Source organism: Bombina bombina, chromosome 4, assembly GCF_027579735.1.
Source record: "Bombina bombina isolate aBomBom1 chromosome 4, aBomBom1.pri, whole genome shotgun sequence".
NCBI classification, from domain to species: Eukaryota; Metazoa; Chordata; class Amphibia; order Anura; family Bombinatoridae; genus Bombina; species Bombina bombina.
The window spans coordinates 937638914-937666657 of record NC_069502.1 but is presented as its reverse complement, the minus strand read 5'-3'; the positions used below and the strand labels follow the sequence as shown (position 1 = coordinate 937666657).

Here is a 27744-nt window from a genome sequence, read left to right as displayed (position 1 = left end):
TTGAAAAGAAAGAGACAGTAACCTAGACTTGGATACAATGTCAGCATTCCAATATTTGAGCCACAAAGCTCTTCTAGCTAAAATAGCTAAATACATAGATTTAACATCAATTTTGATATCATCAAAAATGGCATCACAGATAAAATGATTAGCATGTTGAAGCAAGCTAACAATGCAAGACAAATCAGGATCCATTTCCTGTTGCGCTAGACTTTCCAACCAAAAAGTTGATGCAGCTGCAACATCAGCCATAGAAATGACAGGCCTAAGAAGATAGCGAGAATATAAATAAGCTTTCCTTAGATAAGATTCAAGTTTCCTATCTAAAGGATCTTTAAAAGAAGTACTATCTTCCATAGGAATAGTAGTACGTTTAGCAAGAGTAGAAATAGCCCCATCAACTTTGGGGATCTTTTCCAAAAACTCCAATCTAACTGCTGGCAAAGGATACGATTTTTTAAACCTTGAAGAAGGAATAAAAGTACCAGGCCTATTCCATTCCTTAGAAATCATATCAGAAATAGCATTAGGAACTGGAAAAACCTCTGGAGTAACCACAGGAGGTTTATAAACAGAATTTAAACATTTACTAGTTTTAATATCAAGAGAACTAGTTTCCTCAATATCCAATGTAATCAACACCTCTTTTAACAAGAAATGAATATACTCCATTTTAAATAAATAAGTAGATTTGTCAGTGTCAATATCTGAGGAAGGATCTTCTGAATCAGATAGATCCTCATCAGAGGAGGATAATTCAGTATATTGTCGGTCATTTGAAATTTCATCAACTTTATGAGAAGTTTTAAAAGACCTTTTACGTTTATTAGAAGGTGGGATGGCAGACAAAGCCTTCTGAATCATATCAGCAATAAAATCTTTTATATTCAAAGGTATATCATGTACATTAGATGTTGAAGGAACAACAGGCATTGTACTATTACTGATGGACACATTCTCTGCATGTAAAAGCTTATCATGACAACTATTACATACCACAGCTGGAGATATAATGTCACCGGACGTACCTTCACGCTAAAAAAAATTCTCGCGCCAAGAATGACGCAATAAACTCTGGCATTTTGCGTCCTCGCGAGTCTAATTTTGCCCGCAAAATTTAATTAAAAACAAACAGTCAATTTGAAAAAAGACTAAACCCCAGGTAAGAAAAATATTTCCTAAATATGTTTTTTTCCCAAATATGAAACTGATAGTCTGCAAAAGGAAATATACATAAACCTGACTCATGGCAAATATAAGTACAATACATATATTTAGAACTTTATATTAATGCATAAAGTGCCAAACCATAGCTGAGAGTGTCTTAAGTAATGAAAACATACTTACCGAAAGACACCCATCCACATATAGCAGATAACCAAACCAGTACTGAAACAGTTATCAGTAGAGGTAATGGAATATGAGAGTTTATCATCGATCTAAATAAGGGAGGTAGGAGATGAATCTCTAGGACCGATAACAGAGAACCTATGAAATAGATCTCCCGTGAGGAAAACCATTGCATTCAATAGGTGATACCCCCTTCACATCCCTCTGGCATTCACTGTACTCTGAGAGGAACCGGGCTTCAAAATGCTGAGAAGAGCATATCAACGTAGAAATCTGAGCACAAACTTACTTCACCACCTCCATAGGAGGCAAAGTTTGTAAAACTGAATTGTGGGTGTGTCATCAGACACAGTAGGAATGATATCACCAAGACCAGGCCAAATACATTCTTACTTAAAAAGGAGAGATAAAGTCTATCTCTGGACACCATGTTTGAGTACAATGCCAAATCTCAAATCCCTTCTGGTCAGCACGGCTAAAGTCACATACTTAGCATAAAATCAAATTATGTCAAAAATGGGAACACTAATAAGTGCATTAGTCGAAGTTTGAAACAGTCTTCTGAGATTTGCTGAAACTGTCACACCAAAAAGCAGATATAACTGATACAGAAGCAATGCTTATTGAAAAAGGCCTTTTGAGGAAAGGTTAGTAATTGCATGTCCATATGGTCCCTGAAAGATGTACTATCCACTAAGGGAATAGTAGTGCATTACCATCCACCATTGGAAATTTTTTCCCAAGGCTCTAAATTAGAAGTCTGTAAAGGAAACATCCTATAAATTTAGAGGACAGATTAAAAGAGAAGACCCTCAGGAACAGGAAAAAGCATCTTGTGACTTAGCAGAAGTTTTAAAAAACAAACACAGTTGTTTGGAGGGTTTTTCCTAGGATATTATAGGGTCTTTTATGCCTTAAGTACATAAAACCTCTTTAAGCAAAGAACTAAAATGTTCAAGCTCAAACATCAATGTGTCTGATCAATAAAAGACTCCTGATCATCAGAAAACTCCCCTTCAGTGTATCCTAGGGTGTTCTGATCTCTAATGATGAGGAAGAACCTGATAATGTAACTTTAGGATGACTTTCAGACATAGAACTTTTGTGCATACTTGGGAGGAGACATAGCCGCCACAACTACAGAGCACACAAACCTTTAAATCATGGAGCAAAATCTGAAATAATCGCCTTGTTTTGAGGAAACAGAGGGAGGGCAGCATTATACTGTTAGAATATCTAATGTGATTCATTCAGGAGATGCAAAGCTAAACTGGTAAGAATTCTGCAAAATAGAAAATAAAATTTCAATCAATGGATAATGTAAGGTAGTGGGGACAAATTTCAGTATGCTCCATGAAATAAACAGACACAGTATGCTCAATTAAAGAGTACACAGATAGACAAATACAATAAATGAAGAAAGCCACCATTTTTTATTGTGAATACATGTAAAAACAGTAAATAAAATGTTTGGAAACAATGTAACTGGGAACTTTTAGAAAAAAGTCAGACACAGAGAACCTTGGGCAATAAGTATTAAAAGATAAACCCTCATTGTGTAATAAAAGTAAAACATAATTTATGTAAGAACTTACCTGATAAATTAATTTCTTTCATATTAGCAAGAGTCCATGAGCTAGTGACGTATGGGATATACATTCCTACCAGGAGGGGCAAAGTTTCCCAAACCTCAAAATGCCTATAAATACATCCCTTACCACACCCACAAATCAGTTTAACACATAGCCAAGAAGTGGGGTGATAAGACAAAAGTGCGAAAGCATAAAAAATAAGGAATTGGAATAATTGTGCTTTATACAAAAAATCATAACCACCACAAAAAGGGTGGGCCTCATGGACTCTTGCTAATATGAAAGAAATTAATTTATCAGGTAAGTTCTTACATAAATTATGTTTTCTTTCATGTAATTAGCAAGAGTCCATGAGCTAGTGACGTATGGGATAATGACTACCCAAGATGTGGATCTTCCACGCAAGAGTCACTAGAGAGGGAGGGATAAAATAAAGACAGCCAATTCCGCTGAAAATAATCCATACCCAAAATAAAGTTTAAATCTTATAATGAAAAAAACTGAAATTATAAGCAGAAGAATCAAACTGAAACAGCTGCCTGAAGTACTTTTCTACCAAAAACTGCTTCAGAAGAAGAAAACACATCAAAATGGTAGAATTTAGTAAAAGTATGCAAAGAAGACCAAGTTGCTGCTTTGCAAATCTGATCAACCGAAGCTTCATTCCTAAACGCCCAGGAAGTAGAAACTGACCTAGTAGAATGAGCTGTAATCCTTTGAGGCGGAGTTTTACCCGACTCAACATAAGCATGATGAATTAAAGATTTCAACCAAGATGCCAAAGAAATGGCAGAGGCCTTCTGACCTTTCCTAGAACCGGAAAAGATAACAAATAGACTAGAAGTCTTCCGGAAATTCTTAGTAGCTTCAACATAATATTTCAAAGCTCTAACTACATCCAAAGAATGCAATGAATTCTCCTTAGAATTCTTAGGATTAGGACACAATGAAGGAACCACAATTTCTCTACTAATGTTGTTAGAATTCACAACCTTAGGTAAAAATTTAAAAGAAGTTTGCAACACCGCCTTATCCTGATGAAAAATCAGAAAAGGAGACTCACAAGAAAGAGCAGATAATTCAGAAACTCTTCTAGCAGAAGAGATGGCCAAAAGAAACAAAACTTTCCAAGAAAGTAATTTAATGTCCAATGAATGCATAGGTTCAAACGGAGGAGCTTGAAGAGCCCCCAGAACCAAATTCAAACTCCATGGAGGAGAAATTGACTTAAGAACAGGTTTTATACGAACCAAAGCTTGTACAAAACAATGAATATCAGGAAGATAAGCAATCTTTCTGTGAAAAAGAACAGAAAGAGCAGAGATTTGTCCTTTCAAGGAACTTGCAGACAAACCTTTATCCAAACCATCCTGAAGAAACTGTAAAATTCTCAGAACTCTAAAAGAATGCCAGGAAAAATGATGAGAAAGACACCAAGAAATGTAAGTCTTCCAAACTCGATAATATATCTTCCTAGATACAGATTTACGAGCCTGTAACATAGTATTAATCACAGAGTCAGAGAAACCTCTTTGACTAAGAATCAAGCGTTCAATCTCCATACCTTTAAATTTAAGGATTTGAGATCCTGATGGTAAAAAGGACCTTGCAACAGAAGGTCTGGTCTTAACGGAAGAGTCCACGGTTGGCAAGAGGCCATCCGGACAAGATCCGCATACCAAAACCTGTGAGGCCATGCTGGAGCCACCAGCAGAACAAACGAGCGTTCCTTCAGAATCTTGGAGATTACTCTTGGAAGAAGAACTAGAGGCGGAAAGATATAGGCAGGATGATACTTCCAAGGAAGTGACAATGCATCCACTGCTTCCGCCTGAGGATCCCTGGATCTGGACAGATACCTGGGAAGATTCTTGTTTAGATGAGAAGCCATCAGATCTATTTCTGGAAGTCCCCACATTTGAACAATCTGAAGAAATACCTCTGGGTGAAGAGACCATTCGCCCGGATGTAACGTTTGGCGACTGAGATAATCCGCTTCCCAATTGTCTATACCTGGGATATGAACCGCAGAAATTAGACAGGAGCTGGATTCCGCCCATACCAGTATTCGAGATACTTCTTTCATAGCCAGAGGACTGTGAGTCCCTCCTTGATGATTGATATATGCCACAGTTGTGACATTGTCTGTCTGAAAACAAATAAACGATTCTCTCTTTAGAAGAGGCCATGACTGAAGAGCTCTGAAAATTGCACGGAGTTCCAAAATATTGATTGGTAATCTCACCTCCTGAGATTCCCAAACCCCTTGTGCTGTCAGAGACCCCCAAACAGCTCCCCAACCTGTCAGACTTGCATCTGTTGAAATTACAGTCCAGGTCGGAAGAACAAAAGAAGCCCCCTGAACTAAACGATGGTGATCTGTCCACCACGTCAGAGAGTGTCGTACAATCGGTTTTAAAGATATTAATTGAGATATCTTTGTGTAATCCCTGCACCACTGGTTCAGCATACAGAGCTGAAGAGGTCGCATGTGAAAACGAGCAAAGGGGATCACGTCCGATGCAGCAGTCATAAGACCTAGAATTTCCATGCATAAGGCTACCGAAGGGAATGATTGTGACTGAAGGTTTCGACAAGCTGAGATCAATTTTAGACGTCTCTTGTCTGTCAGAGACAGAGTCATGGACACTGAATCTATCTGGAAACCTAAAAAGGTTACCCTTGTCTGAGGAATCAATGAACTTTTCGGTAAATTGATCCTCCAACCATGATCTTGAAGAAACAACACAAGTCGATTCGTATGAGATTCTGCTAAATGTGAAGACTGAGCAAGTACCAAGATATTGTCCAAATAAGGAAATACCACAATATCCTGTTCTCTGATTACAGACAGAAGGGCACCGAGAACCTTTGTAAAAATTCTTGGAGCTGTTGCTAGGCCAAACGGCAGAGCCACAAACTGGTAATGCTTGTCTAGGAAAGAGAATCTCAGAAACTGATAGTGATCTGGATGAATCGGAATATGCAGATATGCATCCTGTAAATCTATTGTGGACATATAATGCCCTTGCTGAACAAAAGGCAGGATAGTCCTTATAGTTACCATTTTGAATGTTGGTATCCTTACATAACGATTCAATATTTTTAGATCCAGAACTGGTCTGAAGGAATTCTCCTTCTTTGGTACAATGAAGAGATTTGAATAAAACCCCAGCCCCTGTTCCAGAACGGGAACTGGCATAATTACTCCAGCCAACTCTAGATCTGAAACACATTTCAGAAATGCTCGAGCCTTCGCTGGATTTACTGGGACACGGGAAAGAAAAAATCTCTTTGCAGGAGGCCTTATCTTGAAGCCAATTCTGTACCCTTCTGAAACAATGTTCTGAATCCAAAGATTGTGAATTGAATTGATCCAAATTTCTTTGAAAAAACGTAATCTGCCCCCTACCAGCTGGGCTGGAATGAGGGCCGCACCTTCATGTGGACTTGGGAGCTGGCTTTGGTTTTCTAAAAGGCTTGGATTTATTCCAGACTGGAGATGGTTTCCAGACTGATACCGCTCCTGTGGATGAAGGATCAGGCTTTTGTTCCTTATTGTGACGAAAGGAACGAAAATGATTATTAGACCTAAATTTACCTTTAGATTTTTTATCCTGTGGTAAAAAAGTTCCTTTCCCTCCAGTAACAGTTGAGATAATAGAATCCAACTGAGAACCAAATAATTTATTACCCTGGAAAGAAAGGGAAAGCAAAGTTAACTTAGAAGACATATCAGCATTCCAAGTTTTAAGCCATAAAGCTCTTCTAGCTAAAATAGCTAGAGACATATACCTGACATCAACTCTAATGATATCAAAGATGGCATCACAAATAAAGTAATTAGCATGTTGAAGAAGATTAACAATGCTATGAGAATTATGATCTGTTACTTGTTGCTCTAATGCTTCTAACCAAAAAGTTGAAGCTGCAGCAACATCCGCTAAAGATATAGCAGGTCTAAGAAGATTACCTGAACATAAGTAAGCTTTTCTTAGAAAGGATTCAATCTTCCTATCTAAAGGATCCTTAAAGGAAGTACTATCTGCCGTAGGAATAGTAGTACGTTTAGCAAGAGTAGAGACAGCCCCATCAACCTTAGGGATTTTGTCCCAAAACTCTAATCTGTCAGATGGCACAGGGTATAATTGCTTAAAACGTTTAGAAGGAGTAAATAATTTACCCAAATTATTCCATTCCCTGGAGATTACTTCAGAAATAGCATCAGGGACAGGAAAAACTTCTGGAATAACTACAGGAGATTTAAAAATCTTATTTAAACGTTTAGATTTAGTATCAAGAGGACCAGAATCCTCTATTTCTAATGCAATTAAGACTTCTTTAAGTAAAGAACGAATAAATTCCATTTTGAATAAATATGAAGATTTATCAGCATCAACCTCTGAGACAGAATCCTCTGAATCAGAGGAACCATTATCAGAATCAGAATGATGATGTTCATTTAAAAATTCATCTGAAAAATGAGAAGTTTTAAAAGACCTTTTACGTTTACTAGAAGGAGGAATAACAGACATAGCCTTCTTAATGGATTCAGAAACAAAATCTCTTATGTTAACAGGAACACTCTGAGTATTAGATGTTGACGGAACAGCAACAGGTAATGTAACATTACTAAAGGAAATATTATCTGCATTAACAAGTTTGTCATGACATTCATTATAAACAACAGCTGGAGGAACAGATACCACAAGTTTACAGCAGATACACTTAATTTTGGTAGATCCAGCACCAGGCAGCGATTTTCCAGAAGTATCTTCTGACTCAGTGTCAATCTGGGACATCTTGCAATATGTAACAGAAAAAACAACATATAAAGCAAAATTGATCAAATTCCTTAAATGACAGTTTCAGGAATGGGAAAAAATGCCAGTGAACAAGCTTCTAGCAACCAGAAGCAATAAATAATGAGACTTAAATAATGTGGAGACAATAATGACGCCCATATTTTTTAGCGCCAAAAAAGACGCCCGCATTATTTGGCGCCTAAATGCTTTTGGCGCCAAAAATGACGCTACATCCTGAACGCCGACACTTTTGGCGCAAAAAAAGTAAAAAATGACGCAACTTCCGGCGACACGTATGACGCCGGAAACAGAAAAAAAGTTTTTGCGCCAAAAAAGTCCGCGCCAAGAATGACGCAATAAAGTGAAGCATTTTCAGCCCCCGTGAGCCTAACAGCCCACAGGGAAAAAAGTCAAATTTTAAGGTAAGAAAAAAATTGAATTATTCATATGCATTATCCCAAATATGAAACTGACTGTCTGAAATAAGGAACGTAGAACATCCTGAGTCAAGGCAAATAAATGTTTGAATACATATATTTAGAACTTTATATAAAAGTGCCCAACCATAGCTTAGAGTGTCACAGAAAATTAGACTTACTTATCCCAGGACACTCATCTACATGTAGTAGAAAGCCAAACCAGTACTGAAACGAGAATCAGTAGAGGTAATGGTATATATAAGAGTATATCGTCAATCTGAAAAGGGAGGTAAGAGATGAATCTCTACGACCGATAACAGAGAACCTATGAAATAGACCCCGTAGAAGGAGATCATTGAATTCAAATATGCAATACTCTCCTCACATCCCTCTCACATTCACTGCACGCTGAGAGGAAAACCGGGCTCCAACCTGCTGCGGAGCGCATATCAACATAGAATCTAGCACAAACTTACTTCACCACCTCCACAGGAGGCAAAGTTTGTAAAAACTGATTTGTGGGTGTGGTGAGGGGTGTATTTATAGGCATTTTGAGGTTTGGGAAACTTTGCCCCTCCTGGTAGGAATGTATATCCCATACGTCACTAGCTCATGGACTCTTGCTAATTACATGAAAGAAATAATAATAATACACTGTATAAAAATAATTTTAAAAATCTTACCATTTGGTAATAAGACATTTGAATAATGGCTGTTGCACTCAGAAGCAAAGGAGAAGCTGAGGAATATTAAAAAATAGACTCCACCTCCCCACCTCCTATTGCCAAACAGTTAAATTCCTTTTATTATATATTCCTTTTATAATAGAGGATGTATGTTTTGAGATGTAACTCCCAGGTGAATCAGCTGAATAGTAAATAGCACCTATTACCGCGTAATAACATTAAGTATGTAAGTATGACAAATCTAAGTAATAAAGGTAGAATTAGTCTATTACATGTTTATGTCTGGCTATGATGTATGTCAGACAGGTGTACCTGCTAATAGCCTGAGGGCTATGCGAGTGCATGGAAATGTCTTCACTTACCTTAAGATGCACCCACACTCTGCAGTGCTTAACAGTTGCAGAAAAGACTGCTTCCAGTACAGAGCCCATCCAGTGCAGTAAATGTAAAAGCAAAGGATCTGTGTTTGGAGAATATTGACGACTCATCAGGAGAAGGCTAAGGGACCGGTCCCAATGACACCGGTTGCAGACTAGTTACTAACTCCTCACTTGGAGTGTTGATGTCACCACCCAATGCTCCAATCTCCCCTCTGTGCCAAGCAGCAGCTCTCTGAGGAAATGAGCCTCTAAATGAGTCTGAGGACCCCTCTTAATGAAGAATCTGGAACACCTCAATTCCTTACCTTCCTCCTGTGGAGGCAAAGGTAAGACTGGAATACTAAAGAGGTGGGGGGGGGATTAAGTGGATTAAGGGATTAAGTTTTGGAATCTTTGCCTCCTCCTAGTGGCCAAGAGTTGAATACCAGGAGTAAAGGCTTGGGAACTCACCACCTTATGAAAGAAAGATACATTGATTTTGATTGACCAGTTTCTACAACAACCTTACTATCAACATGCATGCACAGTACATCCATGTGTTATTATTTACCTGTATCCAGGAAGGGTTTACTACATATTACTACTATTTACATGTGTCTATAGAAAGGACTTTATAACATAATGACATTGTGCACAATCGGGAATAAACTTTCCCCTTTGTATAAGGAGGAAAAGATTCCCCAAACCTCAAGGGCTCTATAAAACCCCACCCACCAACAGGTACCTCAGTCTAACGTATAGCCAAACAAAATGAGGTGCTTACCTGTTCCATTGAAGTTTCATGCAGTTCATTCAAATTTAAGGTATAAATACCTTCTTCTGCCCCAAATATTAGATATTGATCTGAAAAATAAGACAATACAGCTATTAAAAACTACATAATCGTCTGTAAAAAAAAAAACCTTAATTTAGCAGACTAAAAAGTGATTCTCTAAAGATTCTCTAAAGATTCACTAAAAAAAGTGTTGGCACACTTGAACAGTTTCTAGTTATCAGCCAATGTAATGCTAAGACATGACACAGTTACAAAAAACAAACAAACAAAAGGCTTGGAGTACCCAGGGTATTTCCTAGAAACAACGGAAACAATATAATAAATAACATGCAACATAAAAATACATAACACCATATGGAGATACGACCATCAAGATTAGATACAAAGGGTCTAAAAGGCCTTTTTGAATTCTTAACTACAAACCCCTCTGCATGCTACACTAAATTTGGACTCCAGGAGGAAGGAAAGGGACCCCCAATATGGGTTTGTGTTCACTAAATGTATTTACTAAACCAATCAGAGGCACAAGTATTCTGTTTTCAATCATTTACTTTATATATTGATACAAATGTCACACTTTAATTAAACACGTCTTATTAAAGAGTGGACTCAATGGGTACTTGTATTTTAAACTTAAGGTGATAATAAATGTCTCCCTTTGTATAAGGAGGAAAAGATTCCCCAAACCCCAAGAGCTCTATAAAACCCCTGCCACCTAGTAACAGGTACCTCAATCTAACATATAGCCAAACAAAATGAGGTTGGAAAAAGAAATAAGAGCAATCAAAGAAACAGGGGGAAAAAAGTGTTTAAGAAAAAACAACAACATAAAAACATAGGGTGGGGTCTCGTGGACTCTCACCACCATAAAGGAAATAAATTCATCAACATAAATTATGTTTCCTTTTATACAGGTGGTGAGAGTCCACAATCCATTACTCCTGGGAACTACTACCCAAGCTGTGGAGTCCACGAGTAATGAGAAACAAAGGGTGGGATTCAGAAACACCTTTTTTTCACTGAAAAACTAAATCCACAACCCTACAAAAACCCCAAAATTGCATTTTTTAAATGCACTTAGAATTTAAACAATTACGCAAAAATAATTCAAACTGAGACAATTGCATGAAGGACATTCCTACCAAAGGCTGCCTCAGAAGAAGCAAAAACATAAAAATGGTAGAATTTAGCAAAAGTATGCAAAAAGACCAAGAAGCTGCCTTGCAAATTTGGTCAACTGAAGCCTCATTCTTGAAAATCCAAGAAATAGCAACTGACATATTAGAATGAGTAGTAATTTGTTTCGGTAGAGGCTAAACTGCCTCCAAAGTAGACCTTATGAATAAAAAGTTTCAACCAAGAGGTCAAAGAGACAGCAGAAACGTTCTGCCCTTTTTTGAGTTGACTGTCCCTTTAAGACTGCCTTATCCTGATGAAATATGAGATAAGAATGGTCACAAGTAAGAGCACACAATTCAGAAACTCTTCTAGCAGAAGAGATAGCAAAACGGAACAAACACCTTCCAAGAAAGAAGCTTAATATCCACTTTATGCATAGGCTCAAAAGGAGGTGCCTACAAAACCTTTAACACCAAGTTAAGACTCCAGGGAGGAGAAATTGGCTTGATAACAGGCTTAATTTAGGCCAAAGCCTGAACAAAGTCATGAATGACAGGAAGATTAGCAATTTTCCTATGAAGAAAAACTAAAACAGCAGAAATATGCCCTTTAAAGAGCTAGCAGATAGGCCCTTATCCAAACAGTCCGGCAAAATTCTAGAAATTCTAAATGAATGCCAGGTAAACTTATGATCTATACACCAAGAAAAAAAAGCCTTCCAAACCTTATGAAAAACCTTCTAGTCACAATATTACTATTCTGGATTAAAGTTTATATCACAGAATCTGAGAAAATCCTATGCTTAAGAACTGTTTAATCTTCATGTCATCAAGCTTAGAGATTTGAGATCCGGAAGGAAAACAGACCTTGAGACAGAAGGTGTGGACGCAGAGTAAGTGGCCAAGGAGGGCAAATGAACATCTGAACCAGATCTTCATACTAAATCATGTGAGGCCATGCAGGAGAAATCAGGGTTAAAGATGACTTCTCTAACCTTATCTTGGAAATTACTCTGGGAAGAAGTACCAGAGGAGGAAACAGATAAGCAAGCCGAAATGACCAATGAGCTATTAGAGCATCCACAAACTTTGCCTGAAGGTCCTTGGACCTAGCAAAATACATAGGAAGCTAGTTGTTAAAATGAGAAGCCCACATGACCTAGCTCTGGATTGAAGAAGCCATTCCCCTGGATGCAGAGACTGACAACTGCTTTCCAGTTATCACTCCTGGAATATGAACTACAGAAACTAGTTGAATAGTTTCCCACTTTGAAAGTAGGAATTCTGACAAACTTAAGAGCTTGTCCGAAAGTACCTTCCTTCTTTGGAACAATAAAGATATTTGAATAAAATCCCATCCCCTGTTCCTTTAATGGAACTGCAACAATCACTCCCATAGTTTCCATATCTGGAACATACTGAAAATAGGCTTGGACATTTAAGGGGTTCCTTGAAACATTGGACAGAAACAAAAACCTTCCTCTGGGTGGCCTTGTTCTGAACCCTATTTGATAACCCTGGTAACTATATTCAGAACCCAAGGATCTGGAACAGACTGAAACCAAACCACTTAAAAAAGGCATAACCTGTGCCCTACCAGAGCCGCTGGATCGGGGGTCCGTACCTTTATGCAGACTCGGAAATAGGGTGGATTTTGCCTTGCCTGGGCCTGTTCCATTTAGCACTAGGCCTCCAGACTGGGCCAGAGGTGCTTTGTTTCTGAGAGGAATCAACGTTCTCTTCCTTGTTTTGATGAAAGAAACAAAAACAATTGGAAGCTTAGCCCCTTTACCTCCAGTAACAGTAAAATAATAGAATCCAAATCAGAACCAAACAATTTCTTTCCCTGAAAAGAAAGAGACTAAAAGTCTGGAATTAGATATCATATCAGCAGACTAGGACTTAAGCCATAAAGCTCTTCTAGAAAGAACTGCCAAGGACATGCTTTTGAGATTAATTTTAATAATATCAAATAGAGCATCACAAATAAAGGAATTAGCACCCTTGAGTAAACTCAAATGATCTTCACTGGCAGAATCATTAGCACACTGTTCTGAAAGACTAGTTAACCATTAAGAAGGGACAGCTGCTACATCAGCAATAGAGATAGCATGCCTAAACAAATACGCTGCTTGCAGAAAGGCCCTTCTAAGAATGGATTCTGACTTCCTATCTAAAGTGTTCTTAAAAGAAGTGCTGTCTTCAAAGAGATAGGTAGTATACTTATCTAAAGTGGAGATGGCCCCATCTACCTTAGGGAAAGTTTCCCACAGTTTAATATTAGAAGCAGGTAAAGGATATAACTTATTAAACCTCGCAGAAGGATTAAAAGAATTACCTGGATTAGACCTAAAAACTATCTCAGAGACAGCATCTTGCATAAGAAAAACCTCAGGAGTTTTAGCAACAGTTTTAAAAACTGAATCTAAATTATTGGAAGGCTTATCCACAGAACCCTTAGAGTATTTAAAGGGACAGTCTAGTATAAATTAAACTAATTATTCAGATAGGACTTTTAATTTTAATCAACTTTCCAATTTACTTTTATTATCAAATTTGCTTTTATCTCTTGGTATTCTTAGTTTAAACTAAACATAAGTAGGCACATATGCTAATTTCTAAGCCTTTGAGGGCTGCCTCTTATTACACGCTTTTTAAATCTCTTTTCAACACAAAGAGACAGAAAGTACACGTGGGCCATATAGATAACACTGTGTTCAGGCACATGGGGTTATTTAAGATTTAGCACAAAACAATGCTAAATTTAACATAATAGATAATAAACAGTCACAGTCATGTGATCAGGGGGTTGGAAGAAGGTTCCTAGATACAAGGTAATCACAGAGGTAAAAAGTGTATTAATATAACTGTTGGTTATGCAAAACTGGGGAATGGGTAATAAAGGGATTACCTATCTTTTAAAACAATAACAATTCTATGGTAGACTGTCCCTTTAAACCCTAAAGCCTCTTTCAAAAGTGAACAGATATGTTCAACTTTAAATAAAAAAGAGGATGTATCAGGTTCAACATCAGAAGAGGATTCCTCATCATCAGAGAAAACTTCCCCCTCTGAATAAACAAAAATATTTCTGGCCTCAGGAAACATAGAACTAATAGGAGGTAAATTCTGAACTGACCTTTTTTATGTTTACTTGAAGGCCTGAGAGCTGCCAACACCTCAGGAACGGCAGATTTGATGTGGTTTTTCACACCCGGAGCAAAATCTGTAGAGCTCCCCTGTTAAGAAACAGAAGGAGCAGTAATACCCATAGAAGCAGCACTATGTTGGTCTGAATGCATTTACATAGTTAAACATGAGTCACATAAATAAGCTGGAGGAGAAACATCAGCTTTTTTATTTTTACAATAAACTCACTTATAGGGACACTGAACACAATTTTTTTTTCGTGATTCAGATAGAGCATGACATTTTAAGCTTCTTTCTAATTTACTCCTATTATCAATTTTTTGTCATTCTCTTTGTATCTTTATTTGAAATCCAAGAATGTAAGTTTAGATGCCGGCCCATTTTTGGTGAACAACCTGGGTTGTCCTTGCTGATTAGTGGATACATTCATCCACTAATAAAAAAGTGCTGTCCAGAGTACTGAACCAAAAAAAAAAAGCTTAGATGCCTTCTTTTTCAAATAAAGATAGCAAGAGACAGAAGAAAAAATGATAATAGGAGCAAATTAGAAAGTTGCTTAAAATTGCATGCTCTATCTGAATCACAAAAGAAAATTTTTGAGTTCAGTGTCCCTTTAATATTGGTAGGAAAGTGTTCCGGGGACTCAGCTTCTATTTAATATATGGACAGATTCAAAAAGCTCCATTATAGCGTTGAACTACAAATAGCATATATTACATCCCCTAAAAAAAGCTCTTAAGGAATTTTAAACGTACCCCTCCTAAAGAAGATATATTAAACTAACAAATTCAAAGCGCCCTAAGCCGAAATGAATAATAATGCTGGGGACAAGTACACTCCACATCTGAAGCCTGGATAACGTTCAGCTGAATAGAAGGATGTGAAAACTCAAATGTTATAAGAGATATAACCCATCCAAACCCGAAGTGCGTGTACCAGAGGGCATACATGTGCTAATCCGACGTGCATTAACTCGAAAGAGCGCGAAAAAGCGAATGCTCCAGAGGGCGCTAAAACATAACAAAGGGGAATAATTTATATATTCTGTCCCATGGCTGTATATAAAAATATATAACTATAGTTGCCCAAAGAAGGCTATAGAGTGTCATATATAAAACATATGATACTTACTAACAAACACTCATCTACCAGTAAACTAGTAGAAAGCCAAACCAGTACTGAAACATATCAGGGTATAGAATATGAGTATATTGAAGATCCATAGAAGGAGGCAAAAGACAAGTCTCTGCGACCATTTATTGAAGGTCTGTTACAAATTTTCTAATGAGCTGAAAAAAAGAGCTACTAACCATACCCCATACACAGCTCTCTGACAAACACTGTACTCTGAGGGGGAACATGCCTCAACATACATGGAAAACCACTCTCACTGAAGAATCATCTGCACATGTAAACTCTTCACCTTCATCCAGTGAAGGCAAAGACAACACTGAGGTACCTGCGAGTTGGGTGGGTTTTATAGAGCTTTTGGGGTTTGGGAATCTTTGCCTCCTCCCAGTGGTAGGGAAGAGTAATTACCAGGAGTAATAATGGATTGTGCACTCTCACTACCTGTATGAAAGAAAATTACTTTTGAAGCATGGGGTATTTGAATTTAACTAAAATATCATTAAACCCATTATGTCATTATTACAAGATTGTATTATTTTATTAAAGGGACAGCCTACTCCAGAATTGTTATTATTTAAAAAGCTGGATAATCCCTTTATTACCCATTCCCCATTTTTGCATAACCAACATGGTTATATTAATATACTTTTTACCTCTGTGATTACCTTGTATCTAAGCCTCTGCAGACTGCCCTCTTATTTCAGTTCTTTTGACAGACTTGCATATTAGCCAATCAGTGCCCTCTCAAAAGTAACTGCACAGGAGTGAGCACAATGTTATCTATATGGCACACATAAACCAATGGCCTCTAGCTGTGAAAAATTGTCAAATAAGACGAGACAAGAGGCGTCCTTTAAGGGCTTAGAAATTAGCATATGAACCTACCTAGGTTTAGCCTACAACTTATAATAACAAAGGAACAAAGCAAATGTGATGATAAAAGTGAATTGGAAATTGTTTAAAATTGCATGCCCTATCTGAATCACGAAAGTTGAATTTTAACTACACTATCCCTTTAAGTGACTCAAATCATAAAAATATTGAAATAATAAATTAGGGTAAAATGTATTATCTTCTATAAAAATACAATATTTTTAATATACATATACGATGACTTGAATCCCCACAGAGATTATTAGCTCTATTTAAAATACCTTAGGATACTATGATACGTTCATTTTATAAAAAAATGAACCATTAACAAGAGAGTCAGTGACGTAACTTCTTGTACTTCAGTACCAACGACTTTGTAACCAAGGCACAAATGCAAACCACTTTCATGATGTCATAATGAAATAAATCCTGAGACAGGAAACCAGGAAAGTAATCAGCAATCCTGCTTTGCCGTAAGTTCTAGATGTAAAAAGAAGCTCCATTGCTGCCAAAACGCAAACAGAAATACTGATCATTGCTAGTTTTATATCATAAAATGGCAGAGACATAAAAAGCTATATATATATATATATATATATATATATATATATATATATATATATATATATATATATATATATATACACACACACATACACACACAGTATATACTGTGTGTATGTGTGTGTATATATATATATATATATATATATATATATATATATATATATATATATATATATATATATATATATATATATATATATGTATCCAAAACACCAGAACTCGCCCACAGAGGAAAACTGCCTGGGTGCAAATTTGTAGAAGATATGCAGCCAAAAGAAAATGCACTCTCAGGACTTTCATAAACAAGTTACTTTTATTTCTGTAACGTTTTCGGAGGTCTTGCCTCCTTCATCAGCATGAATAAAGTGAAAGCAAACAAACTCTTAAATAGTGACATACTCACTCAAAATCATTTCAAACCACTACCTGTGCTGGCGCCAAAATTACTGGTGTTGGACTGCATAGTGCGTTCCAAACGTGCTAAGTGGCGGAAGTAGTGCGCCAAACTACTTCCGGTTGTCAAAATTCTGTAGCCGTAAAAAATCGGCTTAATCTGTGTAAATGCCATAATTATAAAACCATTGTGGCATATTATCTTAAAAACATAAAACAAACTCTTAGCGTGCAAACGATTGTGCTATTACATTAAATAGTGATAGTAGGTGTAGCAGCCGCTTGTTGCCATGACAACCTAAACAATGCTAGAATGTAATCCTGTACAGGAACAGACTAACAGTAATTATGTTTCAAGGTATATCAAAGTGTGTTAAAGCAAGCATGCTGTTTGACTACAATATGTGTGTTTAAAGAAGGTGTACGTATTGAAAAAAGAGGATAAACAGATCTAATTATGAGACACGCAAGCTGGCATATTGTGCTATATACGTGTTGTTGTGTTGCCTTATATTGAAGATATTAAGTCAGTCTACCCAATATTCATAAAGGAGTCTCATATGGAGATGTATACCTCCGATATATAGCCTTCGATTTGTAAACGACTAACATACTAAAAATTATCATTTATTTGCGATCTTCCCATTGTCATGAGCTATTGACATGCATACTATTCATACCCTCTGTCAAAAACACCTTATTTACTTAGAACATGAAAAAAAAATTTGGAATTTGTACAGCTCAACTACTTCCTATTAAGTGATGAGGTTATATATTTACACCATATTAAATCTCATTATTAGAGCTGTGAGGGTCATATATGCATATTCCACTTCTATCTTGTGGCTAGCAATGCCCCCATATACTCACTATCTAAACACTCCAAACCATTTAACACAAATGCAAATAAAGATGAATAAAAAATGAAAGTAAAAATAAAATTAAAATAAAATAAAAATAAAAACAATTGATATGACGGTCTTTCCATTAACTTAAACAATATCCCATTCGGGATTGATTTAGCTCCAAAAGTCCATGATTTTCATGTATGCAGAATAAAGAGCGCCTGGTCATTCACTCCTGAATTTATATATAATGACCCGCTCTGTATTTATTTCTGTGCATTCTTCGGTGCCTTCTATTACACCCTAGTCCTCTAGGTTAACGTGGCCTTTAGGATCGAATGCTTAATATGCATTATGTTATCCTGGTTATTCTGCCATCAAATTATTCTCCATGTTGTTGTTTCTTCTTCCTAGGATGCTTAAGGATCAAGTGTCCAGCTTTGACTATGTGTAATGCTATGTGTGTAAAAAACCTGGTAACTCCAAGGCACCACTATCCGACTTCCACACAGGTATTAGAAATACCAAAGACTCCTACCCCTGGTGCTGTATACCAACGTGGTTTAGGAGCACCCCTAGAGCGAGGCACGCCGACCATATGGCCCACAGAGTCATGATAGTCTAGGTGCCGTACCCTGCGCTTGTATCACACTATATAGCCACATTACATCAAAGCCTTAAAGTCAGGGGTGGTGTTGAGCCCCCCTGGGTAAATGGTACCCAGTCGGTACATCCATTGTGCCTCCCGTTGCAGAAGTATTTTACCTCTGTCTCCCCCTCTATCTAGTGGGGGTACATGATCAATAAGTGTGTATCTTATTGATGCCACCGAATGTCTGTATTCTGCACAGTGTCTCGCTACCGGTTGATCCGATTCCCCGGACTTGTGAGCCGACCTTATGGCATGCCGATGATTGGCCATCCTTTCTCTCAGGGTACCTGTCGTTTTACCGACATAATGCCAAGAGCATGGGCATACCAATAAGTAGATGACAAACGTGGTTGTACAGGTAATCGAATGTCGTATATGGAACTGCCTGTTGGTATGGGGATGGTTAAATATTCTGGTACTTATAAGTCCATTACAGGTAGTACATCCTAGGCATCGATAAGATCCTCTGATGTTAGTATGTGTCCTGGGATTATAACTTGCCTTTGAGTCAGTCTTGACTAATAAGTCTCGCAGGTTTGTACCCCTCCTGTAACCGACCATAGGCGTAAGATGTTTACTAAACTGTAATTTTGGATCAGTGGAAACGATAGTCCAATGTGTCCTTAAAGAAAGTCCAGCATTTCTGGTACTAGGAGAAAATGTAGTTGCCAGTATGATTTTGTCATCCCTGGTTTGTCTAGGTTCTTGGGCCAGTAGTTGTGCTTGTGTTACTTGTGACACTTCCTTCATCATCTGGCTGATATGTTGGGTCTTGTAGCCCCTCTCTGCAAATTTTGCACCCATTTCGGACAACTGGGTGGCTCCTAATATAGGGTCAGAATTATTTCTAACTGTTCTGATAAGCTGCGATTTCAGTATACCCTTTAATAATGCTGGGGGGGTGACAGCTATCTGACCTCAGTAGGGAGTTCCTATCTGTGGGTTTACTGAATAGTGTACATCCTAATCCCTGTGTGGTTTTGTATACTTTGAGGTCAAGAAAGTTAATAGACTCTGTATCGCTCAAGATTTTGAATCTAACAGTGGTCTGTGTATTGTTGAATGTTTCAAACCACTCATGGAGGTCATCCATGCCCCCTCTCCAAATCAAAAAGATATCGTCGATATACCTACGGTAGAAAATGATAGATGAATCACATTTTCCCCATAGGTATATATTCTCGAAATGTGACATGAAGATGTTAGCATAGGAGGGGGCCATGGATGACCCCATGGCCGTGCCCGCTATCTGAAGAAAGAATTTGTTTTCGAATCTGAAATAATTCTTGTGTAAACAAAATTCAATGAGAGATAGTAGGTATTCAATGGGGGGTCCCTCATAGAGGGGGTTATTCGTGAGGTGTGCCCTAACCGCTTCTAATCCCTCCCCATGGGGAATGATAGTATATAGGCTGTTCACGTCCATAGTGACCAAAATATCACCAGGCTGGACGTGAACAGCCCCCAACAGTCTAATGAATTCGCTGGTATCCAGCAAAAAGGATCGTGTTCCTCTGACAACCGGCTGTAACAGTAGGTCAATGTACTGTGACACCGGTTGGCATAAGGAATCCACTGCCGACACGATAGGACGACCCGGAGGTCCCTTTGCATCTTTATGCACCTTCGGTATTGTATATAGTATGGGTATCCTTGGGTGTAGTGTGGTGCAATATTTTTTGATGTGTTCAGAGATGAAACCCTGTTCGCAACCCATCTGAATTAAATCATCCAATTGTTTTTTGTATGTACCTGTTGGATCACCCTTCAGAGCCATATACGTAGATGTATCTGAGAGTTGATGTACAATATCGCCTTTATAGTAGTCATAGTTCAGAAGGACTATGGCCCCTCCCTTATCCGCTGGTCTAATGGTAAGGGAGGTGTCATCCTGTAGCGTTTTAATAGCTTTTCTTTCTATTTGTGTGAGATTGTGTTTCCATATAGAATGCTCTCTGTCCTTATCTAGGTCTTGAGAGACCATACGAATAAAGGTCTTGGTGCTGGCGCTACAATTAATAGGTTCAAATGAGCTTGGTATATGACATTGGCGTTCAATTGCAGTTTTGGTGTTATCTGCTACAGTGTTCTGGAAAAACTCTTTAAGCTTTAAGGTTCTGCAAAATTTGTGAATATCAAGTTTCTGCTCGTACTCATTGATTGTTGTGCTGGGAACAAATGATAGTCCCTTATTGAGCAGTTGTATTTCACCGTTTGTCAGAACATGAGGATACCATGTTGTTAGAACCAAGGATACCCATACTATATACAATACCGAAGGTGCATAAAGATGCAAAGGCACCTCCGGGTCGTCCTATCGATTCCTTATGCCAACCGGTGTCACAGTACATTGACCTACTGTTACAGCCGGTTGTCAGAGGAACACGATCCTTTTTGCTGGATACCAGCGAATTCATTAGACTGTTGGGGGCTGTTCACGTCCAGCCTGGTGATATTTTGGTCACTATGGACGTGAACAGCCTATATACTATCATTCCCCACGGGGAGGGATTAGAAGCGGTTAGGGCACACCTCACGAATAACCCCCTCTATGAGGGACCCCCCATTGAATACCTACTATCTCTCATTGAATTTTGTTTACACAAGAATTATTTCAGATTCGAAAACAAATTCTTTCTTCAGATAGCGGGCACGGCCATGGGGTCATCCATGGCCCCCTCCTATGCTAACATCTTCATGTCACATTTCGAGAATATATACCTATGGGGAAAATGTGATTCATCTATCATTTTCTACCGTAGGTATATCGACGATATCTTTTTGATTTGGAGAGGGGGCATGGATGACCTCCATGAGTGGTTTGAAACATTCAACAATACACAGACCACTGTTAGATTCAAAATCTTGAGCGATACAGAGTCTATTAACTTTCTTGACCTCAAAGTATACAAAACCACACAGGGATTAGGATGTACACTATTCAGTAAACCCACAGATAGGAACTCCCTACTGAGGTCAGATAGCTGTCACCCCCCAGCATTATTAAAGGGTATACTGAAATCGCAGCTTATCAGAACAGTTAGAAATAATTCTGACCCTATATTAGGAGCCACCCAGTTGTCCGAAATGGGTGCAAAATTTGCAGAGAGGGGCTACAAGACCCAACATATCAGCCAGATGATGAAGGAAGTGTCACAAGTAACACAAGCACAACTACTGGCCCAAGAACCTAGACAAACCAGGGATGACAAAATCATACTGGCAACTACATTTTCTCCTAGTACCAGAAATGCTGGACTTTCTTTAAGGACATATTGGCCTATCGTTTCCACTGATCCAAAATTACAGTTTAGTAAACATCTTACGCCTATGGTCGGTTACAGGAGGGGTACAAACCTGCGAGACTTATTAGTCAAGACTGACTCAAAGGCAAGTTATAATCCCAGGACACATACTAACATCAGAGGATCTTATCGATGCCTAGGATGTACTACCTGTAATGGACTTATAAGTACCAGAATATTTAACCATCCCCATACCAACAGGCAGTTCCATATACGACATTCGATTACCTGTACAACCACGTTTGTCATCTACTTATTGGTATGCCCATGCTCTTGGCATTATGTCGGTAAAACGACAGGTACCCTGAGAGAAAGGATGGCCAATCATCGGCATGCCATAAGGTCGGCTCACAAGTCCGGGGAATCGGAACAACCGGTAGCGAGACACTGTGCAGAATACAGACATTCGGTGGCATCAATAAGATACACACTTATTGATCATGTACCCCCACTAGATAGAGGGGGAGACAGAGGTAAAATACTTCTGCAATGGGAGGCACAATGGATGTACCGACTGGGTACCATTTACCCAGGGGGGCTCAACACCACCCCTGACTTTAAGGCTTTGATGTAATGTGGCTATATAGTGTGATACAAGCGCAGGGTACGGCACCTAGACTATCATGACTCTGTGGGCCATATGGTCGGCGTGCCTCGCTCTAGGGGTGCTCCTAAACCACGTTGGCATACAGCACCAGGGGTAGGAGTCTTTGGTATTTCTAATACCTGTGTGGAAATCGGATAGTGGTGCCTTGGAGTTACCAGGTTTTTTACACACATAGCATTACACATAGTCAAAGCTGGACACTTGATCCTTAAGCATCCTAGGAAGAAGAAACAACAACATGGAGAATAATTTGATGGCAGAATAACCAGGATAACATAATGCATATTAAGCATTCGATCCTAAAGGCCACGTTAACCTAGAGGACTAGGGTGTAATAGAAGGCACCGAAGAATGCACAGAAATAAATACAGAGCGGGTCATTATATATAAATTCAGGAGTGAATGACCAGGCGCTCTTTATTCTGCATACATGAAAATCATGGACTTTTGGAGCTAAATCAATCCCGAATGGGATATTGTTTAAGTTAATGGAAAGACCGTCATATCAATTGTTTTTATTTTTATTTTATTTTAATTTTATTTTTACTTTCATTTTTTATTCATCTTTATTTGCATTTGTGTTAAATGGTTTGGAGTGTTTAGATAGTGAGTATATGGGGGCATTGCTAGCCACAAGATAGAAGTGGAATATGCATATATGACCCTCACAGCTCTAATAATGAGATTTAATATGGTGTAAATATATAACCTCATCACTTAATAGGAAGTAGTTAAGCTGTACAAATTCCAAATTTTTTTTTCATGTTCTAAGTAAATAAGGTGTTTTTGACAGAGGGTATGAATAGCATGCATGTCAATAGCTCATGACAATGGGAAGATCGCAGATAAATGATAATTTTTAGTATGTTAGTCGTTTACAAATCGAAGGCTATATATCGGAGGTATACATCTCCATATGAGACTCCTTTATGAATATTGGGTAGACTGACTTAATATCTTCAATATAAGGCAACACAACAACACGTATATAGCACAATATGCCAGCTTGTGTGTCTCATAATTAGATCTGTTTATCCTCTTTTTTCAATACGTACACCTTCTTTAAACACACATATTGTAGTCAAACAGCATGCTTGCTTTAACACACTTTGATATACCTTGAAACATAATTACTGTTAGTCTGTTCCTGTACAGGATTACATTCTAGCATTGTTTAGGTTGTCATGGCAACAAGCGGCTGCTACACCTACTATCACTATTTAATGTAATAGCACAATCGTTTGCACGCTAAGAGTTTGTTTTATGTTTTTAAGATAATATGCCACAATGGTTTTATAATTATGGCATTTACACAGATTAAGCCGATTTTTTACGGCTACAGAATTTTGACAACCGGAAGTAGTTTGGCGCACTACTTCCGCCACTTAGCACGTTTGGAACGCACTATGCGGTCCAACACCGGTAATTTTGGCGCCAGCACAGGTAGTGGTTTGAAATGATTTTGAGTGAGTATGTCACTATTTAAGAGTTTGTTTGCTTTCACTTTATTCATGCTGATGAAGGAGGCAAGACCTCCGAAAACGTTACAGAAATAAAAGTAACTTGTTTATGAAAGTCCTGAGAGTGCATTTTCTTTTGGCTGCATATATATATATATATATATATACTAACCTAACCCAAAACCATTGTTTCTACGACAAATACTCAAAGATTCTTACTTCTGCTGTAATACTTGGTTACTTTACAATTTTTCTTTCGATACCATGAGATTCCTTTCTGTGAAATATACAGAGAAAATAAAAAATAAAAAACCTAACACTCATGTTAGGAGTTAATTCTCTGGAGACCAACTACAAACCTCCACAATGGTTAATATAAGTACGAATCATCCTGATGTCGGATTAAATATAAAATATCCCACCTATCCAAGAAATCATAAAACTACATATACACCATTCCATCAAACTATCATAAGAGTATCAGAGAAAACCATGCAAATATTTTTAACTAATCTATAGATGGCTTTGGAATATTTTTATAGGATGATTAAAAGATAAACCTTTATCAGTCACCAAGATTCTTCCTCATTATTAAAGGGATAGTCTAGTCAAAATTAAATGTTCATGATTCAGATAGATCATGCAATTTTAAGCAACTGTCTAATTTACTCCTATTATCATTACCCAGGTGCCGAAGAAATTTTTTTGCTATTTTGTTTTTTCATCATTCTATGTAGAACAATAAGGATATTACAAACCTGCATGAAGGTTGTGCTACCTTAAAGGACCAGTTAATACAGTAGCTTTGCATAATAAACAAATGCATGATTCAAAGACAATGCAATAGCAGTCCGATCTTTAAATGAGCAGTAGATTTTTTTCTGACAAATTTCAAAGTTATGTCTATTTCCACTCCCCCTACATCATGTGACTGCCATCAGCCAATCACAAATGCATATACATATATTCTCAAATACTCAAAAAGTGTATATATAAAAAGACTGCAAATTTTGTTAGGTAGTAAATTGGAAAGTTGTTTAAAATTACATGCTTGATCTGAATCATGAAAGTTTAATTTTGACTTGAGTGTCCCTTTAATTATACCTATTTTGAACTTGATCTATTACAAATTATAGTGGGAAATTTGTTATTTAAAGGTAAGCCGTGTTTGGAAATACTAAGTCCCAAAAAGATATACTAACCTTGATTAACAGTTCTGTTTACTTTCCTTTTTATCATTATAATTAAGTCCATAGCTGAAGGCAGGGAATTGACCAATGTTTGACTTTTAAGATCACAAATTGGACATTTATTTTGCATTGCTCTGTCAAAGAGAAGCTATTGAAAATGACACACAAGATTCCCTAACAAAAAACAAACGCAAGAAACCTATAACAAGCCTAAGGAAAATGAAAGCTAAGGAACACTGTTGACATCTCAAATTATTATCTAACATTGCTCAAATGTGCAGTTTTGTGTACAACCTACAGAAGAAATACCACAGAAAATCCTATGGATGAGAAAAAAAATTGCAGTCACAACTAAATGGTCCAGTGTTCTCCTCAGGACCTTTTAAGCAGGTGCACCACCCCGATGATTTTACTTACCACCCAACTAACATTTTAGCTAATATTAAGTTAAAATTAGCTAATTGCTCAAATTATCATTAAATGCATTTATGTTAAATTATACAATTAATGTGTAATTTGGATGGCAGAAAACAATATAATATTAGAAAATATTACACTGCCCCCGCCTGGTTACTTAATAATGCCACACAGCTGGCAACATTTTCTCTCGAGAACACTGTGGTCTAGTTTAATTTTCCTATGCAAAATATAAATAAATACAGTGCCAGTTTGATTACAACCCACATATTGAAATACAGTCTGCTACTGTGCCATAATTAGTCGCATTGTAAATATTCATATATTTGCTAAATAACATATTTATGTTGTAACCACTATCTGCTTCTATGGCAACCTGCATATTCAAAAAACACTTTCATATTTTCAGTAGCCAATAGCAAAATAATTAGAAAACAACAAAAAAGGAGCTCTGCTCCAAAATATTTAATATATATATATATATATATATATATATATATATATATATATATATATATATATATATACACACACACACACACATATATATATATATATATATATATATATATATATATATATATACACACAGGTGGCCCTTGGTTTACGCCGGTTTAATTTGCGCCGTTTCAGAATAACAACCTTTTTTTCAGTCATGTAACTGCTATTGAAAAGCTTTGTAAACACACAGTGCACTAATTAAAATAGCCAGTAGGTGGAGCTGTCCGCTTGTTTTGCAGCAAAGTTATGCAACTTAACAGACTGAAATTGAACTGTACACAGAGCAGACATTAGCTATCGAGCAGCCACTTTCCTATTATCTTCCTGCCCAGCTGCTTGAGGTGAGGGTGCCTAACTGCTTATTAATCACTGCAGATTGAAATGCGTAGAATAGGTGCAGACCCAATATTATTTAACATGCTAACAATGCAGAGAACTAACGTTTTTGTTAATTAAACTTAGTTTGATGATGATGCAGTCTGTTGTGTGATTATTTAATTAGGTGCTGTTAGCAAATGTTTTTGTTCATTAAACTTAGTTTGATGATGATACCATCTATATTATTAGGTTTATAATGCTGTTTAGCATTTAAAGTCTTCATTTCAAAGCTTTAAAAATAATGTATTAGGTGTTACTTATGACAATTTTGTGAGGGGCCTGGAACCTAACTCCCTCACTTCCCATTGACTTACATCATAAACTGGGTTTCAATTTACAACTGTTTCAATTTACAACCATTCCTCCTGGAACCTAACCCCGGCGTAAACTGAGGGCTACCTGTATATATACTGTATATATATATATATATATATATATATATATATATATATATATATATATATATATATATACATGGGTAAAAACATTGCACTGCAAAAGACAAAAGTAATGGAGCCTCATAGTAGTGACATAAAGAAAATATTTGAATAGTTACAGGTAATTAGTCTAATGCTATATAAAATTATTACTCACAAAGGAAAAACAAATATAAACCTGTCCACTTTTTATCATTACAAATATCTCATTTATAAGAACACCAACTACTTACACACAATTTTGTTCCTCCATAAAGGGCTAGATCACTAGTGGAGTGCTATTTATTGCTCCTGCTCCAACTACTCTCCACTGTTTGCATGCATTGTGTAGCACGTATTACAAGTTGAAAGTAAAACGTTTTTGCTTGCACGCTAATCCAATGCACACATAGAGCTGGTGTTATAATATTGCGACCGCGTTAACGTACACCTCAATAGACTTCAATGGAGCAAGAAAAGTAACCAAAACCTAACACCCTTACTCACGCGCTAACCCGAATCACTATAAGCCCCTACTATAATAACCCCTAAACCGCCACAGAGCCCACTGAAAAGTCCATGCAACACTATTAACCCCTAAACCACAACATAGCCCATCGCAAAGTCCCACTACACAATTAACCCCTAAACATTACAGAAGAAAAAACTTCCATTACATAAAAAATAATAATTACCAAATATAAAAAAAACAGTTATGCCTATTCTAAAAACTG

General features: G+C 37.3%; 1 protein-coding gene across 3 annotated transcripts in view; it reads right to left on the bottom strand.

Annotated features, from left to right (window-relative positions):
- MAP4K3 (mitogen-activated protein kinase kinase kinase kinase 3) overlaps positions 1–27744 on the bottom strand; it is a 788683-nt gene that overhangs the window by 60481 nt on the left and 700458 nt on the right. For all 3 annotated transcript variants that reach the window (XM_053711916.1, XM_053711915.1, XM_053711914.1), the window contains one exon: positions 9996–10075. In XM_053711916.1, coding sequence (XP_053567891.1) covers positions 9996–10075 — 80 coding nt within the window. The remainder of the gene's footprint in view (positions 1–9995; positions 10076–27744) is intronic.